Source organism: Drosophila subobscura, chromosome A (genome assembly GCF_008121235.1).
Source record: "Drosophila subobscura isolate 14011-0131.10 chromosome A, UCBerk_Dsub_1.0, whole genome shotgun sequence".
In the NCBI taxonomy this organism is placed as follows: Eukaryota; Metazoa; Arthropoda; class Insecta; order Diptera; family Drosophilidae; genus Drosophila; species Drosophila subobscura.
The window spans coordinates 9,607,235-9,624,077 of record NC_048530.1 but is presented as its reverse complement, the minus strand read 5'-3'; the positions used below and the strand labels follow the sequence as shown (position 1 = coordinate 9,624,077).

Here is a 16,843-nt window from a genome sequence, read left to right as displayed (position 1 = left end):
TTTTTCATGCACTTGGCAGCCCGGTTCATGTCTAACGGTCTGGCAGCAGCACCATATTCGCAGCATGTATGCAATTTCAAAATCTGCAACATCTTCAAAAAAGTTACGTATCAACCTCCATTTGTCATGGAACATTATGACGGCGAATTTAAGATTTTAATTTGAACTTTTAATTTTAAAATAATTATTTTAAAAGACACACGACACAAATAATAAAGTGCATTATTTACTACTTGTAGAAAGGAAATATTTATTATTCGTAAAGAGATTTACTCTGTCGTGGCTCTAAATCGGCATTCTATGAATTCGATAATGGACGCCATTTTCCTGACTTTCAGCAGCAAGCAGAGCCTCGCAATACAGTTCCTCAATAAGCCTGAGCCTCTTTCTGTTCGGTGATTCGCAATCGATCTGATTTGGTGCGCTGAGTTCTTCGTCTCTGGGCCTCGGTTCCCCAATGCCATCCTCGTAGAGGATTCCTCCTTGCCCTGCACCCATGGTGTATTCCCAGTCGGGGTTCGTCTCCTCATCGATTGGCAGCTGCAGCGGCTCCTGCCCTGCGTTCGATGCCTCTGTGGCTCGAGGAATTGGCCTGGCTACTAGTGTAACAAAATGATTCATCTGTTGGTGTTGGAATTGTGGCAGAGGTTCCAGTTAAATGCTTCGTTCCCACACTCACTTCAATCAGGCAAACGATGCACAGCACAGGGATCAAAAGCATCTTGTGCTGAAAATTTATAAACGACTAAGGACAAACGAAAGCTAACAAGTGATTGTTAGTGGAAGGCACACTGGGACAGAGCAAAGTAACCAGTAACCAGCCAGACCTATTGGTCGATGCAGGAACATGGAAACAAAAGAACGATCCCAACTACCTTTTATACCTCACCCAAACAAACATTGATCTGAAATTGAAATGAGTTTCGAGCAAGACCAAGAGAGCCTGCTCCTTTCTCTAAATCCAGGGACTCTCCGTACATTTATTCATTTAGTTACCTAAACTATAATTAACCACGCACAATCTGTACACACTCTGCTGTATGTATGTCATGTGTAATTTCTAATCTCATTGATTCACGACTTATGGACTAGGGCTCGTGTGTGCCAGGGAGTTGCAATTTTCTCCAGCAGCTATTTGTTGCTTGCGCTATTACTTAGTTAAGGAAAACAGGGCAAAACATTCAAAAAATGAACTTCTTTATCGCTATATCATTATTACATTTACAATAATCGATCATTAGTTGTTATGTTTTTGTCTGTTTTCTCTTTGTTTGTTACTTTTTTTTAACAAAAAAACTCTTATGGGATAATCTCTCTCCATCTCTCGGCTATTCAATTTTGATTGAAGATAGTGTTTTCATTTTGTTATTTTGTTTCTTGTTTGTCGTTGGTTTGCTGTGTTTGCATTTATACAATTTTAAGGCTACATGGAGGGGATTTTAATTTGGGTATGGGTTTGGGTATGGGTATGGGGTGTATGCCTTCTGTGCCAGACTTGATTCAATTTTGTTTTTATTTCTTGTTTTATTTTGGGTGTTTAAAAACAAAATGGAAACAAAGTACATATAGTGCCCGCCCGCGCCCTAGTTGAACGCTCGAGAGAGATGCGGTTCCATCGATCCATCGAGGGTCCACGTCTAGGGTCGAGGGTCCATGGCTTAAAACGAAATAACTTAACCTATCAAAGGGTGGGGGCGGCGGTTGGGGCTCGCTGCTGGCTCATTTCAAATAATAATATATTCGAATATCCAGCTATACATATTTATATATAGATTTATGTATATTAATATACAAAACAAACATTTCACAGAGCCCTGGCCTGGCACTGCAGCGGGAGGTGCAGTTTGTGTGTGTAGAGTGTGTGTGTAGGCTGTGTTTGTGTGTGTTCGAAGGATATACATTTGCAAGGGATCTGGTATGCTCTGTTCGTGTGTGTTCACTGCTGCTTCTCCTCCTGTTGCAACTGCGCCAGCCACTGTTTTTTGTCATTGCTGGGCCAATGTAGCAAATCTATTTGATAAAGGCCTCTGGCGGTATTTTGTTCTCCTTGAAGAGTTTCTCAAACACAAATCCAGCGTGGTTATAGTCCCAATTCGTCTCCTCCAGGCACCTGCACAGCGACAGATAGAAATATATTAGATATATTAACCTCCTGCTCCTCCTAATGTCCTCCTCGATCTACTTACTTCTTACTCCATTCTAGATTCATTTGACTCTGTGAACTCATGGCCTGAACCATTTGTATTTTGGTTGCTTCATCTGTCGCTGATCCGGTGCTGGCAAAGGCGGTTGGTGGCTGAGGCTGGGGCACCCCGGTGGGGCTGCTCAAAGCATTCAGGGACAATGAGCCAACTTCTGGTAAGATTGCAACCGTGGCCGTGGCCCCGCCGCCTACCGACCCCAAACGATTCTGTAGCGCGGATGCGGGTGCAGTTGCCATTCTCGAGCCTGTGGTGCCGCCGCCGGCAGCAGTTGTGGCACCGCCGGGAGCTGGCTGATGCTGCGAACGCTTGAACTCGCGCACCTGCTCATTCGTGGCGGCCGTTATGAATATCGTCTCGTTGCGTATGCAGAAGCCAGAGTTCTGTGGCACCACCACAAACGTGCGCATAAAGTGGCGCAGCTCGTAGGCGTTCGAGGTGGATGGCCTATCGTCTTCGCCGTTCAGCTCCTTGAACAGACCCGTCACAGTGAACACAATCATTTGGGGCTGAAAATAGGAGCACAATAGTGATTTGGAATGGCTGAATGGCTGGCAGGCATTATGCTTACGTTGTAAATGGTTAGATCGACGGTAAAGGTGCGACGCTCGTGCAGCGTTCGTGGCCATTCGTTTAGGGTTGCCACACAGGCCAGTCGGCCGTTCTTGAGCAGCCTCGTGCGATGGTCATCGCGTTCATGGTTCACTATGCGGCGAAAGTTTCGATTAAACTTCCAAAAATTGTTCAATCTGCAGAGCAAACAAAAGACAAAACAGATTGGGGGAAATGCAATTGGAGATTTTGGACATTTTGTTGAAATTTTCCTTACCTGCCCGCATGGCCTGCATTTGGCATTGTGATGGAGAGCATGGCATGCTCGTGATACGCATCTAGCAGGGACTGACGGCTCTCCATATCGAATATGTTAAAGTATTGATCAAGGAATTGGCGCACCACATCGGCACCGCCATTATCGCACAGAAATGAGGCCTGCGTCGTTGGCATTGTTCCGGCTCCGGCCAAATCGAAGGCAACCACCGGTCCCAGTGATTCCCCATCCTATTATTTATGCACCGATGTGAACAGAGAGGGGGGGACTTAGATATTATCTGTCAGATATTATATTAGTTATTCGTACCAGTTTGACCAGCTTGGGGAACTTGCGTCGTACTTCGCTGTAAATAGTTTGATTGGGATAGGCGCCGTTTGTGGTTCGGCATTAGCATTGTGACGATGTGATGTGAACAATATTACAAAATGAAATATATACAATTTTACTCTATAGGCAGTTTCACACTGCTCACAGCTGGAGATGGACCCAGGCCTGGTCTGGCCTTGAGCCTTCGGCAGATCCTCCCACCTTTAACTGCGATAACTGCCCGATAACGAATCGACGAATTGCTCAACTTATTGCAGGAGCTTTTGTTTGAGTGGGCAAAGGCACTTGGATTCTGTGTCATTTTATCTGATATTTTGCAAAAGGTTCATCCAAAAAAATGTAAGCAGCAGCGGAAAAGGACTCTCGAGCATTGAATTGTGCCCTTGAGCATCTTTTTTATAGGTTATACTTTTTTTTATATATTTTTTTCTACCTTTTTTCTTTTCTTTTATCTTTTTTTAAGTCTTTTTTTTTAAGATCAAATCCCAAGCAAAGAAAAATGTGTGCCTGCAGCTGGCACGCAGGAAAGCTGTCTGCTGCATTACATCAAATGGCTGAGATTAGGTTCGATGCGGTTTCGTCTCGTACGTTCGGTTCGAAGGGCGTAGATCGGTACGGGGTCTGCTGTTGCAGCTCGCAAAACACACACACACACGTCCACTCCACAGGCAACTCATGCGCCCAGGAGCCATACAAACAATTAACAAAATGTGTGTTGCTGGACCCGCCCTCGCCCGCACCAATTGGCGTGTTGACGCCAATTTCTCCTTGTCCCTACGAAGCCACACCGCCACCGCCAACGACGCTTTCACCACCGCCGCCCCACAGGAGACAACACAACAGCACAGAGCAACGCATCTCCAACATGCGCAAACATGTGGGCTTTCGACTGCGTGCCTGTGTGTGTGTGTGCGCGCGAGCGCGTCTGAGGGTTCTGAGACGGGGTATGCGGCGCGTGGGTTGGTGTTAAATTGTGGTTGAGTGGTTTTGGCTACTAATATGTGCCGTTATGATGTTTCATTTTCATACCAAAATATGTTGCATGTGGGACGTTGCCCACACAGTGGACACATGCGTGTGTGTAGCCTCACAACAGCTCGTTGTCGTGTGTCCGTGTTCGTGTCTGTCCAACGGTCAGATTCACGTTCAGTCCTGTATCAAACCGCTGCATCAAACCTGCGTGTTCTTTCTTGTGCTTTTGTTTGAGATTTGACCATGGGTTTTACATTGTTTTTTCTTTTCTTTTGTTATATTTTTTCTTGCTTTTCTTTCTATTTCTTCTTTTTGCTCTGCCTGAAAGCCCTGTTCTGCTTTGGGGTCTGTCTTTGCTTTGCGACAGACAACAGCCGATGAGTAACAGTGGAAACCTTGCCACAAACGAATACATTTGCCCAGTCAAATACCGTTATGCTATAACTTAAAAGCCGAATGATCATATAGAATGATCTACAATCAAAGTGAGGACACGGAGAGGGGGAGGAATCTGCACTCGGTTGGGGACGGTCCCCAGCTATTTCAAGAGCAGAGTGCAGCAGCCTAGTGTGGATTCTAGGTGGAATGGGAGACAACTCAAAAAGTGGAAATGGAAATGCAAATTCTATTCCTGTGTGTAATGACTCTCGACGAGGTGTCTCCCACGTCGACTGGACGGGCACACGAGGACACGAGCGACAGCGACATCCTCTAGAAAAAGCCAAACAAATCACACCATAGTATACCTGACAAAATGCTGCGAGTCCTTGTAGCGCGAGCGGCACGGATTGTTACGCAGCACCAACTCAACAATGGGCAGATTACGAAACACCAATAGATGCGCCAGCGAAGGGAGCTGCGAGAAAGAGACAGGATACTCGATAAGCCATGGTATTGATGATAGAAGGTATTGATGATCTCTCACCTTATTTTCACCCAAGTAGAGTATCTTGAGGTGCGGCAGGCGCTTGTCGACACGTCTGAATGCCTCCATGGACACCAGATTGTTATCATTTAGGTTGAGGGCCTCCAGATCGGGTATATTGTCGCACATGATATCGAGAGCGACACCCATTACATTGGCCCGAAACAGGGGGCAGAACACCTGCTTTATATCGGGATCGGCATAGAAGCGCGACATGTCCAGGGCCTTGGTCTGGGCATTGTAACGCTTTGCCATGACCTGCTTCATGCGCTCCTTGAGGGCATCGTCGACGGTCACCAGTGGAATGCCGTTGCGCACGCGCGGCGACAGGCGAAAGCCATCGGGCAGCGTTGCGTGCTTTCCCAGCTGTTGGATACGCTCGGCCACCTCAAAGTCGTCCACATAGAAGAAGACGCTGTCACGTTCGGCTCGCCAGAACTGGGCGGCAAAGGAGTGCGGAGATAGCGCCGCCAATAGAGAACGCAATAGTACATCCTTCCCGTACATCTGTCCATTGTGTATCTGCAAAGAGAGAGTGAGATATAGACATTGTACACATTAAGATACGGAAGCGCGTCAGTGTGGACTCGTTATAGACTAGAGATAGCGACTGAAATCGTGTCATCTCTTCGTATGACTATAGCCCACAAAAGTGTTCTACTTTTGCTCTACTTGCTTATGGGTAGTATACCCTATCCCTAAGTGGGCATGTGGAGCATCATTGGAAGCTATAACGCCGAGTTTTGAGCTCTGCTATAGCTGAGGCATACAGAATAATATGAACTATCTTCAGAAAAATGCAGCGAATCTAATCAAATAGTTTGATCATCATTTGTTTAGTTCTAGTGAATGCCGATAATAGATTCCTTATTATTATATCACGCATCATGTGATCGTAGGAAATTCATCACTGCACGTGTATTACATTTTCCTGGTGAACGCGCCCAATCTATAGATACCGTATGATCTCTTTTTTTTATTATCGATAATTGCCATGGGGTACAGTACCGGTACTCCACTCCCATTGCTCTTTGTTCACATAATTAGAATGGATTCCAACCCATTTACCTTATTGCATACATATCTATGTACATATGTAGATATTTGCATAGCATTTCCGAATCTGTGGCTAGCCGTTTAATTAGTTTTTGGGGCTTATCGCTAGCAGCTCTAGTGTCTCTATCTCTCTCAGTGTCTATTTTTCTCTTCTGTTTTGCTCTCTATCTATCGCTGATTTAATTATGATTATGATGAGTGTATGACAAACACACACGAACGTACGCACACCGCAACCAGCGGCAGAACACTCAGAGATGCACTCAGAAAAATGAAGTAGAATATTTATATATATGTACATATGTATGTATTTATGTTTACCAATAAACATTTATTGTTTTAAATAGTTTGTAATATTTAAAACCAGTATTAATATTAATTTCTCCCTTTCTGTTAAGAATTTCCAATTTCAGGCATTTTTTCTCTGTGTGTAGAGACAGAACGCGAGTGCAGAGGAGGAAACATTTACTGTTTCGAGATTCGGAGTTCGAAGTGGGAGTGGAAGTGCTGAGGAGTAGGATACTGTGACTCTGACTCTGAAGGTCAGGGCATTGTGTGACAGTTATCAATATCGGTCACTCGGCTATTATTATATTCGTAGTATCTAATCGGTGCTTTGTGATACACAACGTATAAGTATGTACACACGTACTCGCAGACCAAGAATCAGTTGAATCAGTTGAGAGTAATTCAATTTATATGATCGTGTTTCGAGCACAGTCAAACAACAAACAAAGATGAGACCTCCTCACGTCACCTCATGCAAATAATAATCGGGCACCATACTCCTTGGCATAGGTATCATAAAAACAAGATAGGTCTACAATCCTCGCCGCACACCCACCCACCCAACCCAGCCACTCATTCATTGCGCATTAGTGCGATAAATTTATTTATTACGGGGCATTAGTTATGATTATTTTGGCGTCTCTTTTACGAGTATACTCCACTGCCATGCCGGCTATCCAGGCCATACCCCTCTTAAAAACTGTTTATAGGTTTTTGTAGGACTAGCCACATTGCATGGGCCATAGGATCCAAATTGTATTCTGTGAATTGCCCTAGAATTTCATGGGTTTTTCCCACGTGAAATGGGGATCGTGAGTCGTCCGGCTGGAGTGTCCATTCATCATTAGCAACCCTGGCTATCGGTTGTATGTTGTTGGCGCGCACCTGACCTATCGGAATGTTAACCGTTAAGAGGCCACACAAGGCTAGACACTGACAGACCGACAGACAGGCTGAAATATTGCAAAGGCTTTTGCAAATAAAGACGATGACTGTATTCTGTATTCTGTATTTGGGAGTAGGATGGTACGGTGGAGGGGGAGTACATTTATTCGTATCTACAATATATGTATAAAGAATATAGCTATATTTATACATGTATAAACCTTTTTTTTGTGTACCTTCATACATATACGAATTCCCCATTGTATTCCTCACAATACGGAATACAAGCGGAGCACTGAGACATATTTCTAGAATTGATATGGAGCTATGACGCCTCTGTTTCTGTTTCTGTTTCTGCCTCTGTTTGTGCTCTCTGCCTCGGTCGCTGTCATTGCTGGCAGCGACGCTGTCGATGGGTTGGGGCCCCGTGGGGGCCCAGCAAGTGAACGAACACCGGCAAACGGAACGGAACAGCACGGCACCGCACGGCATTCGATGACAGACGTGCGAAGTTGAAACAGCAGCAAAAAAAAAACAGAAACAGAAACCGAAAGCCACCCAGCCACCCACCCAGCCACCCACCCAGCAGCTGAAGCTCCAACATCCCAACCTTCCACAATATTTCCACCATACCGCAACCAAAAATGGGAAGCTGTTGCTCAAAGGATTTGGATGATAAGCGCTCCTGGAGTCCCGAGGAGACCAAGAATGGCGTAAGTTATTTTCTGTCGAAGGAGAGACAACAGAGAGATCACAACGCCTCTCTCCCTCTCCCAACCACAGAGCACCACATCGACCATCATTGCCCAGCCCATGGATGATGTGGGCACCACCGGAGTGTTTACCCTCACACGCACCACCACAACGAGCACGCAGCAGAAAACGGTGACCACCACCAGCGACGGCGACCAGGAGTAGCCAATGGATAAATGGTTATAACTGCAACTATGTATAGACCCTACCCCCACCCCCTCCCACTCCCAACCCACACCCCAACAAGGGGGAGCCATCATTATTATTGTACATATCTACAATAACATCATAATTATTATTATTTTTTTTGTAATATTTTTTTTTGTCGTACCATTTTTTGTGGCATTTCAATGCCATGTGTGGGGGACAAGTGTGTTTGCTCGAAAGAAAGAATGAGTCGAGACGAAGTGATCTTACCACCCAACTGTGTGCGATCGAGTGCGGGGTATAGAGAGGGTATACCAGGACAAAGGAGAGTAACCACCAACCATAACCATGTGAATATATGAATCAAGTGAAGGTGTTATTTGTTATACAATTAAATTCCAATTTTATAAAATAAAAATAAAACAAAATAAATAATAAACCGCTGAATCGTCGAAAAATGTTGCAATTGCAATCTCCACCCAAAAAGCAAACACCAAATCCAAATCCCACAACGAACTTCTAAGTTTAAAGGCGGCAAAATTAACGGTGAAGCAAACAAACACAAGCGCAAACAAAGAGAGAGCCAGCGAGCGAGGAAGAGCAAGAGAGAGATCAGGGGACAGACAGGGGCCATGCCAATTTAATTGGAGAACGAGATAAGAAGAACGATTTCAGCGGATCCAACGATCCAACGCATTGCTGGCCGATGACATCAGGCGATGCACAAAAGAACGGCAAGGCAAGGCAAGGCAAGGCAAGGCACACCAGACAACAGACGACAGACAGGCGCAAGAAGCGAAGAGAGCAAGCGGAAAATCACAAAAACAGAAACATAAGCAAAGAGAGGGAGATGCAGAGAGAGACGTTTTGGGACGCAGTGGGTGGCTTACGGGTGGTGCGTTCCTTTCTCTGTCCATGAGTCAGTAAGTGTTCCGGCACTGCTCTAGTTATCAATGGGTTTTGCTATTCGTTGTTTTCGTTTATGGTTTAGGCCACAATGTGACTAAGACCCCAGCAATGAGCCATGAGCCATCGGCACGTGTCAGCCGTCAGCGATCAGTCATTCCACCAGTCACTCACTTCCAAAACCATAAAACACATAAAAACAAACAAAAAACATACCTACGGAATGTTTAAGCCCATCTCAATCGCATATCTCTCATGCCATTCAGACAAGTACGAGCACGCTTGTCTGTCTACTTACTATATGAATGCATTCGGATTCGCATTCGCATTCACATTCCCAATCCCATTCGGACTCGTATTTGGAGATGTGCATCAATTAAGGAAATGCAAATTGAATCAGCCAGCAATTACAATTTGCATTAAATACCACTTAGGCCGGCAGCGTTGCCAGACTGTTGGCCAATAATTATTACCCTACTTACACTAGGGCTGCGTTACTGCGTTTAATTCATATGGAACGAAGTGTGACAGCTGACCTTGCCGGTGAAAATGCGAGAAAGATGCGTCAAAATAGACATAGAATCCTTAATTTGGAGATAATCGTATCATTATAGTTAAGACAATTCTTAAGGAATTGTCGGAACACTTGAGAAACCTTAGACCATTACAAACGATATTCGCATATTTTTTGTTTAATTTCTATAATTCGATTGCCTTTCATCAAACTAAGCGCAGCTCTTTGTTCAATGTGAACGCTCATTCTGCGTTATTGCGCTCATTTCGACTTAACTGCGCTCATTTCGACTTAACTGCGCTCACTTTAATCTTTGCGAATTTTTGTTATGATTGTTATTTTATATTTTTTAGCAACGCCCCAAAAGCCGGCAACAGCAAAGTGATCTATAATTTTTCGCTTTCAAGAATTCTATACCCCCTGCCCTTCCACAGGGTATACTAGTTTTAGTCACACAACAAAAAAAAACATCTATGGATTAGTCTCTGATTTATGAACACATATTTCTGGAACAAATATTTACCAGGACGCAATCATTGTTTTCGTGGTGAAAACAAAATCCCCTACATGACATGAATTTTGTTTATGAATTCTTAGTCTGCAAGTCACTGCCTCAGTGATCCTTAATTTTATATGTATGTATGTTGCAGATCATAATGTATAGCCAACGAATACTGCCTCTGGGGTTACATATTTATCTAGGGGGTGGCTATCGAGGTATGTAGATAAGATAAGGCCACAAAAGAGAGCAAACACCATTGCATGGGCGAGAGCACAAACTGCGCAGATACTAATCGTGAATTGGATCGCATCGCCTTGGAACGAAGAACCGAAAAGCCAAAGCTAAAATCAAAATCAAAATAAAACGAAAGCACAAAACAATTAAAGAAATTTTGTGTACTGGAAACTGGACAACAGACGCGAACCCAACTTATGCTATGGCGAAAGAGAGACAGACACACACACACACGCACACATTGCACATGTACATATGCATGTACATAGATAAAATAATTGAACGACCCTACCAGTGACTTTTCAATCAACAGAAATGCTGATCAGAGGCGAAGGCAGAGCCGGGCAGGGCAGGGCAAGGCGTGATAGAACACAGAAATTGGAGCGCACCCCGGAGGGACCGAGGGACCGATATAACGAGAGACCATTCCCCGATCGACGGGAAGAGGCAGCAGCAGCATTTCAGCAGAAACTGAAACTGAAACAGAAACTGCGGCTCGGTTCGGTTCGGTTCAGTTAGGAGGCGTATTCGTAGTGATTCAATCGAGCGCGGGTACTCAGTGCAAAGGCAAAGCTTCGTGCAATCGGACGGACACAATGGAAAAGTTTCCGGGACTACTGGGGCTAGGACTGGTGCTCGCGGGTCTCCTGCTAGCGGCAGGCACTTTGAATGCCCTGCCCATGACGAATGATCTTGAGCTGGTGGCTGCCTTTGATGCCATGGAGCCAGTACCAGAAGCAGCAGCAGCAGCAGCCGCCGCCCAGCCATCGCACATTTCACGCATCGCTGCACGAGGCAAAGTAGTGGCTACCGCCCAAGAGGATCGTCCGGAGCTGTTCAACACCATTGTGCAGGAGCTGCAGTCAGCTGGTGTTTACACGGCCGAGCGCCGGGATCTAAACACACTCAGCTATAAGGAGCTAACCCGCCTCCTGGGCCTGTGGCACCTGTCGTCGGGTCGCAACTATTACGAGGCGAGTGCCGCTCCCGCAGTGACCGCTGGCTAAAGTGCGACGCTTCGTCTTTTCGATCGCTTGTTTTGTTTTTGCTCATTTATTATTATTGTGTTGCCAAAAGTGTAACTTTGAAATAAAGAAAGACAACTGCTCCGCTACGCTACGCCACATCCTTTTGCTTTTCCCATTCGATCTGGTCGAGTCGCGGCGGCGTCACTACGGCAATGCCGCCAATTTCCGAGCTAGTGCCGGTGACGACCAGCCGCGGCATCTGCCGTCTCTGCAGCCGCTTTGCCAGTGGCGGCACAAACAGATCGTGCTTGATCAGTGTGCACTCGGCGTCCTGGTAGATGCGCCGATTGTCGTCCCACTTGAGCAGCGCACACAGCCAGGAGAGCAGCCAGCCGCCGAAGAAGGCCACCAGGAAGCCCAAAGCGGCATACCACATGTAGCTAATTCTGTACAAGTAAAAGTAGTCCTCATCCTGCCGCTGCGCCTTTGGGAAGAATGCATCGCGTGCGTAGGTTTTGTCAATCGGACATCCCTCCGTGGACATGGGCAGGCTGACCAGCGGCGGTTTCGGCTGCCCGAATCCAATCCAGAAGCACAGAGCCAACGAAATGAGCAGCCCACCGATTGCGCCCTTCTGATTGGCCGACGTCACATACATGCCCAGGGTGAAGAGGCCCAACAGCGGTCCCCCGATGATGCCGAAAATTGAGAGCGCCGCCTGCAGCAGTCCGCCAATGGAGCCAGCGAGGAAGGCCAGGCCAATGCACAGCAGGCCATAGAATACGGAGAGCAGCTTCGAGTACCACAAGGTCTGGCGGTCCGTGAGGCTGCCACCGCGACTGGAGCAGCACTTGAAGAGCGGCTTGAGGTAGTCCTCCAGGGTGACGGCCGCCAGGGAGCTGATGATCGAGCTGATGGTGGAGAGGCTCGCACAGAAGATGCCCGACACAAAGAGTCCCGCCAGGCCGGTGTACTCGCCCATGGTGTCCACCACGAAGAGCGGCATGACCTGATCGCGCGAATTGACTCGTCCCTCCAGGACGGGATCGCACTGGCGGTAGTACCAGTAGATGCACAGTCCCGAGAAGCAGGTGCTCAGGCTGAGCAGACAGAGGATTGGCAGACACCACCACAGCGCCGCACGGGCAGAGCTCAGATTGCGGACGGCCAGCAGGCGCTGCACTTGGGTCTGATTGACGCCATAGATGGCCAGGTAGGTGGCACAGCCGCCGAGGATCTGGGTCCACCAGGTGTGCCGCTCCGTTGGATCCACACTGAAGTTGGTGAAGTCGATGCGTCCGTTCTCCTGAGCCGTGCGCCAGATCTCGCCGAGGCTGCCGGCCTTCACCCACGCACAGATGATCACACTGAAGACGGCGACGAACATAAGCAGCGACTGATAGATGTCCGTCACGAGGACGGCCTTCATGCCGCCCATTGTGGCATAGAAGGTGCACACGACGCCCACAATGACAATCGAGAAGATTTGATTGACGCCCGTGACGGCCTCCAGGGCGAGGGCAGGGGCATACACCACAATGCCCATGTAGAGGATCATTTGCAGCGAAAAGCTAACGGAGGCGGCCAATCGGGTGGCATAGCCGAACCTCAGCTCCAGATACTCGTAGACGCTGGCCGTCTTCAGGCGATAGAAGACCGGCAGGATGAGGTATGCGGCAATGGGCGTGGATAGCACATACGACAGATTGATGATCACGAACATTGTCCCAAACTGATAGTTCTCCATCGACACGCCCAGTATGGTGATGGCCGACATGAAGCTGGCCATCAGACTAAACGCCACCGGGGTGACGCCCATCGAGCGGCCAGCCAGCAGGTACTCCGTGGTGGTGCTCTGCCTCTGGCCCACGAACCGATAGTAGAGGCCAATCAGCACGGAGATGATGAGCACCACCGCCAGGATGGCATAGTCCCAGGCTCCCAAGGTGGCTCCCATTTCTTCTTCACTCTCTTCTCTCGCACTCTCCGTGTTGTAGTTGGGGGTTTCGTGTATCTAATCGCACATCTAATCACTCCCGAGTGTGATAAGTGGATGGTGTGGTCCGTGTCTGGGGTCTGCCACGCCGGCCTCTAATCGTGCCTCTTGAGATTCAACGGCAGCGCGCGCGCTCGCAGTTTCACAGTCTTTAGCGTTTGCCGGCCGTCGATGAAATGAAAGGCATTGCCCAATGACCACAGCCAGAGCCAGAGCCAGCGCCAGTGCTCGGTTCTGCTTTGCTTTGCTGCCAAGCGGGCCTAAAGGAGCACCGTCAGCATAGTGGCTGGCAGCTTTCTGCTTTCTGCTTGGGTGTTTTTTATGACACCGCCGAGAGAGATAGCCGTGTGCCGTGTGTGTATGGTGGGCGGCGGCGCTCACAGCACGCACCAAGCGGGGCCGAAGGTAACACCCACACCAGAAAGGGGAACACCTAAAGCATCCACAGACAGGCAAGCAGAGCAGGCAGACAATATTTCGGAGGAAACATGCTTAAGCCAGCGAAAGCTGGGGACCATCTACTGGCGGCAGGCACTGTCCGTACAGGCAATGGCCCCGTACCCGAATCGACCATAAATATTTATTTGCTTGCTTGCAATTGTAATTGCTGTGACCCTGCCCTGCCCGCCCCTCACCGCTCCGCACACACAAACAACGTGTGTCTGTGGCTGCTATTTAAGAGTTTCTTGTTTACATTACGATTTTAACGATTCAAATTAATTAATAAACACAACTGAGCAGAGACGAGGCGGGCGGGGCTGGGCGTCGCGGAGGGACAGTGTCCACAAGTGTCTCTCTATGGATGTTGCGAAATTCGGGAATCTATTCCCAGAGACCAAAGACCACAGACCAGACACCGATCACATGTGTGGGTGTGTGTGTGTGTGCCTGCGATAAGCTATAAGCTATAAAGGATCCCAACTAACATAGTTCCCTGATTACGTTTCAGCCCATAAATCTGTACGTTGAAGAATTGCCAGCTCTAAATTGTCCGCAGACGATACATGGATATCTATATGGTTGTGGTTCTCGCACTATATGGATTATCATTTACTTTATGGCTATGGCTGGGACTTACCGTGACTTGATACCACCCGAAGGTGTTGGGAATCAGTTTGCCAAATTTTCCCCGTGGAATCGGTGAGCCTCGACGGCGCAATGCATTACGATCCTACGCAGAGAGAGAGGGAGAGAGAGACATGCAAGATTAAATGCACATGGCGGGCTTTGGTGTCAGTGTGTCTTACTTTAGCGGCTGTAGTCATTTCATTCATATCATCATCCTCATCCCAACGACGCAAATCCTCCATACGCAGCTTGACATCTTTTTTGTGTGGAAATTGTGGCGGCTTAAAGCTAACGCGTCTCTTGTTGCGGTCCTTGCGACGTTGCTGGTCATCGCCATCGGCTAAATGGTTTGCGTATTTGTATATTTAATTGAATATCATAATTATAAAAATGCTACTTGCGGATTTGCACTCACCATCAAAATCTTTTAGTGCAGAGTAACGCGAGCCTCCGCCACCGCCGCCATTGCCAATATTGTTGTTATTGTAGCGCTGGCTGCCACCACCGCCGCCGCCGCCACCGCCGCGTTTAGGCATTTTTTCTGTTGTTTTTTTCACGAAAAGTAAATATACTATTTCTCAGAGCAAACGCACACGTTGTTTCGTTTCGTTTCGTTCCTTGTCAGCAGCTGAGTGGTTGCTGTTGTTGTTTTTGCGCTGACTTGTTCGGTTGTCTTTTTTTTTCTTGCTCTTTTTAGTGCCAAAATGCTAGCAAAAAAAATGCGCGCTCTTAGCTCGTCTCTAAAACGCGTTGTGTTTGTAATTATGGTATGTGCTATCCACTTTTTGATTTGATGCCTTAATGGCACTTTACATGCATTTATTTTTGAAAATGTTTTATGGCGTTTACACAATAAAAAAAATGAAACGCAATTTAATGAAATTATTTAAGGATGTGCATGTATCGATACATTTCGCCCAACTGCTGGCGATAGCTATCGAGTTGAGAGGCTTAGCTTCCCTGGGACATACATCGCATGTCGCATGTTTGATTTGTTGATATTTGTTTGCTTAATATGGTGTTCCCATAAATCAGCTTGATAATTTTAATATTAAGTAATAATTATCATATTTCATTTAATTGTAGCGAAAAAATCGCACTGATATCAATATTATATCGCATCACCTGTACAAATATTATTCGCATCGATAACATGTTTTAATATCGATATTTTAAACATTAAACAAGTCGGGTCAGGTCCAAGGTGTTAATATTATTTTCAATATGCCCAACCGAAAATGTTCCTTCAACGTGAGCTTGGCCGAGTCCGAGGATAAATTGATTGATAGCCTTAGCAATCTGCTGAGGCGTTGCTCCGAGCAGGCGAAGGATAGGAAGACAAATTTCAGCCTTGGCCTCTCAGGTGAGGATCGGATCGAATCGATCTGAGTGTGTGTGTGTTGATAAGCTCAACTTAAGGTGACCTTGTCAGGTGTCTCAACTTTCGATCACTAATCTCAACTGTTTCTCCTTGGACAGGTGGCTCCCTTGTGAAGCTCTTAACAAAAGCCCTGAGGAGCAGTAGACTGGACACCAGCAACTGGGAGTTCTTCTTCTGCGATGAACGCTATGTGGCTGATGATCACAGTGATTCCACCTATTGTGCTTATAGAACCGAGTGGCTGAGCCAGCTACCAGACATTCTGGACTTACAGTTTGTCAAGGCTGACACCACCAAGCCGCTAGATGAGTGTGCCGCCGATTACGAGGCGAAAGTGAAGGTCAAGGTGGGTCCCAGTAATCTGCCACAATTCGATTTGTTGCTGTTGGGCATGGGACCGGATGGCCACACATGTTCCTTGTTCCCCGAGCAGCCGGCTACGCTCGAGGAGACCTCGCGCCTGGTGATTCCCATTCGAAATTCCCCAAAGCCGCCGCCGGAGCGTATCACCTTTACTCTGCCGCTGATCAACAATGCCAGGGATGTGGCATTTGTGGTGACCGGCGCCAGCAAATCGGATGTAGTGAAGGTGGGAACAGTCGAGTCTCAATATGGTTTACTGCATTTACTTCTTTAATTGCCGTTTTTATTGCAGCGCGTTTTCGTGGAGCAAGACAAACAGTTCCCCGCAGCATGGGTGGATCCCACAAGTGGCCAGCTGACCTTGATTGTGGATGCGGGAGCTGGATCACAGATTAAGTTGTAATATGCCGGATTTCCAGGATCGAGAGGTTTTTGTAAATAATAAAGGTTTTTATCAATCTTAGATTGGAATTTAAATTTTTAGAGCGGGGCGCCATATGTTCGTACGCGATATTTTTTTCCATT

The 16,843-nt window shown here is 47.0% G+C and overlaps 6 protein-coding genes across 7 annotated transcripts; 3 read left to right on the top strand and 3 right to left on the bottom strand.

Annotated features, from left to right (window-relative positions):
* Positions 1–285: 285 nt before the first annotated feature.
* Positions 286–1,845, bottom strand: LOC117903302. The gene is made up of 2 exons (XM_034815235.1): positions 680–1,845; positions 286–621 (listed from the first exon to the last, which is right to left on the bottom strand). Exons 1-2 carry the CDS (start codon positions 719–721, stop codon positions 286–288), a joined length of 378 nt encoding a protein of 125 aa, XP_034671126.1. The 5' UTR covers positions 722–1,845.
* Positions 1,846–1,987: 142 nt separating this feature from the next.
* LOC117903298 (nuclear RNA export factor 1) lies at positions 1,988–15,468 on the bottom strand. Its single transcript, XM_034815230.1, has 10 exons — positions 14,990–15,468; positions 14,754–14,914; positions 14,585–14,677; positions 5,258–5,779; positions 5,079–5,188; positions 3,340–3,376; positions 3,031–3,260; positions 2,773–2,950; positions 2,187–2,710; positions 1,988–2,110 (listed from the first exon to the last, which is right to left on the bottom strand). Exons 1-10 carry the CDS (start codon positions 15,108–15,110, stop codon positions 2,011–2,013), a joined length of 2,076 nt encoding a protein of 691 aa, XP_034671121.1. The 5' UTR covers positions 15,111–15,468; the 3' UTR covers positions 1,988–2,010.
* On the top strand, positions 7,925–15,857 carry LOC117903304. Its single transcript, XM_034815236.1, has 3 exons — positions 7,925–8,199; positions 8,270–8,418; positions 15,847–15,857. Exons 1-2 carry the CDS (start codon positions 8,131–8,133, stop codon positions 8,402–8,404), a joined length of 204 nt encoding a protein of 67 aa, XP_034671127.1. The 5' UTR covers positions 7,925–8,130; the 3' UTR covers positions 8,405–8,418; positions 15,847–15,857.
* On the top strand, positions 8,340–16,781 carry LOC117903300 (probable 6-phosphogluconolactonase). 2 transcript variants are annotated; one of them, XM_034815233.1, is made up of 4 exons: positions 8,340–8,418; positions 15,847–15,937; positions 16,054–16,544; positions 16,611–16,781. In XM_034815233.1, exons 1-4 carry the CDS (start codon positions 8,416–8,418, stop codon positions 16,719–16,721), a joined length of 696 nt encoding a protein of 231 aa, XP_034671124.1. In that variant the 5' UTR covers positions 8,340–8,415; the 3' UTR covers positions 16,722–16,781. The 2 variants fall into 2 exon arrangements, with proteins under 2 accessions (XP_034671124.1, XP_034671123.1); XM_034815232.1 differs by lacking the exon at positions 8,340–8,418 and having other exon boundaries at positions 15,746–15,937.
* Positions 11,044–11,661, top strand: LOC117903301. The gene has a single exon (XM_034815234.1). It carries the CDS (start codon positions 11,139–11,141, stop codon positions 11,547–11,549), a length of 411 nt encoding a protein of 136 aa, XP_034671125.1. The 5' UTR covers positions 11,044–11,138; the 3' UTR covers positions 11,550–11,661.
* On the bottom strand, positions 11,609–13,700 carry LOC117903299 (putative sodium-dependent multivitamin transporter). Its single transcript, XM_034815231.1, has one exon. It carries the CDS (start codon positions 13,465–13,467, stop codon positions 11,659–11,661), a length of 1,809 nt encoding a protein of 602 aa, XP_034671122.1. The 5' UTR covers positions 13,468–13,700; the 3' UTR covers positions 11,609–11,658.
* Positions 16,782–16,843: the final 62 nt, after the last annotated feature.

Bases quoted from the DNA above. Each gene is read 5' to 3' on its own strand.
- LOC117903301 (XM_034815234.1), top strand. From the start codon at position 11,139: ATGGAAAAGTTTCCGGGACTACTGGGGCTAGGACTGGTGCTCGCGGGT.
- LOC117903304 (XM_034815236.1), top strand. From the start codon at position 8,131: ATGGGAAGCTGTTGCTCAAAGGATTTGGATGATAAGCGCTCCTGGAGT. The intron at 8,200-8,269 runs GTAAGTTATTTT...TCCCAACCACAG, and splicing joins CCGAGGAGACCAAGAATGGC to AGCACCACATCGACCATCAT.
- LOC117903299 (XM_034815231.1), bottom strand. From the start codon at position 13,467: ATGGGAGCCACCTTGGGAGCCTGGGACTATGCCATCCTGGCGGTGGTG.
- LOC117903298 (XM_034815230.1), bottom strand. From the start codon at position 15,110: ATGCCTAAACGCGGCGGTGGCGGCGGCGGCGGTGGTGGCAGCCAGCGC. The intron at 3,377-5,078 runs GTATACTATGGT...AACTATTTACAG, and splicing joins GACTCGCAGCATTTTGTCAG to CGAAGTACGACGCAAGTTCC. The intron at 2,711-2,772 runs GTAAGCATAATG...TCCTATTTTCAG, and splicing joins TCGATCTAACCATTTACAAC to CCCCAAATGATTGTGTTCAC.
- LOC117903300 (XM_034815232.1), top strand. From the start codon at position 15,799: ATGCCCAACCGAAAATGTTCCTTCAACGTGAGCTTGGCCGAGTCCGAG. The intron at 15,938-16,053 runs GTGAGGATCGGA...CTCCTTGGACAG, and splicing joins TTTCAGCCTTGGCCTCTCAG to GTGGCTCCCTTGTGAAGCTC. The intron at 16,545-16,610 runs GTGGGAACAGTC...TTTTTATTGCAG, and splicing joins GCAAATCGGATGTAGTGAAG to CGCGTTTTCGTGGAGCAAGA.
- LOC117903302 (XM_034815235.1), bottom strand. From the start codon at position 721: ATGCTTTTGATCCCTGTGCTGTGCATCGTTTGCCTGATTGAA. The intron at 622-679 runs GTGAGTGTGGGA...CAACACCAACAG, and splicing joins GCATCGTTTGCCTGATTGAA to ATGAATCATTTTGTTACACT.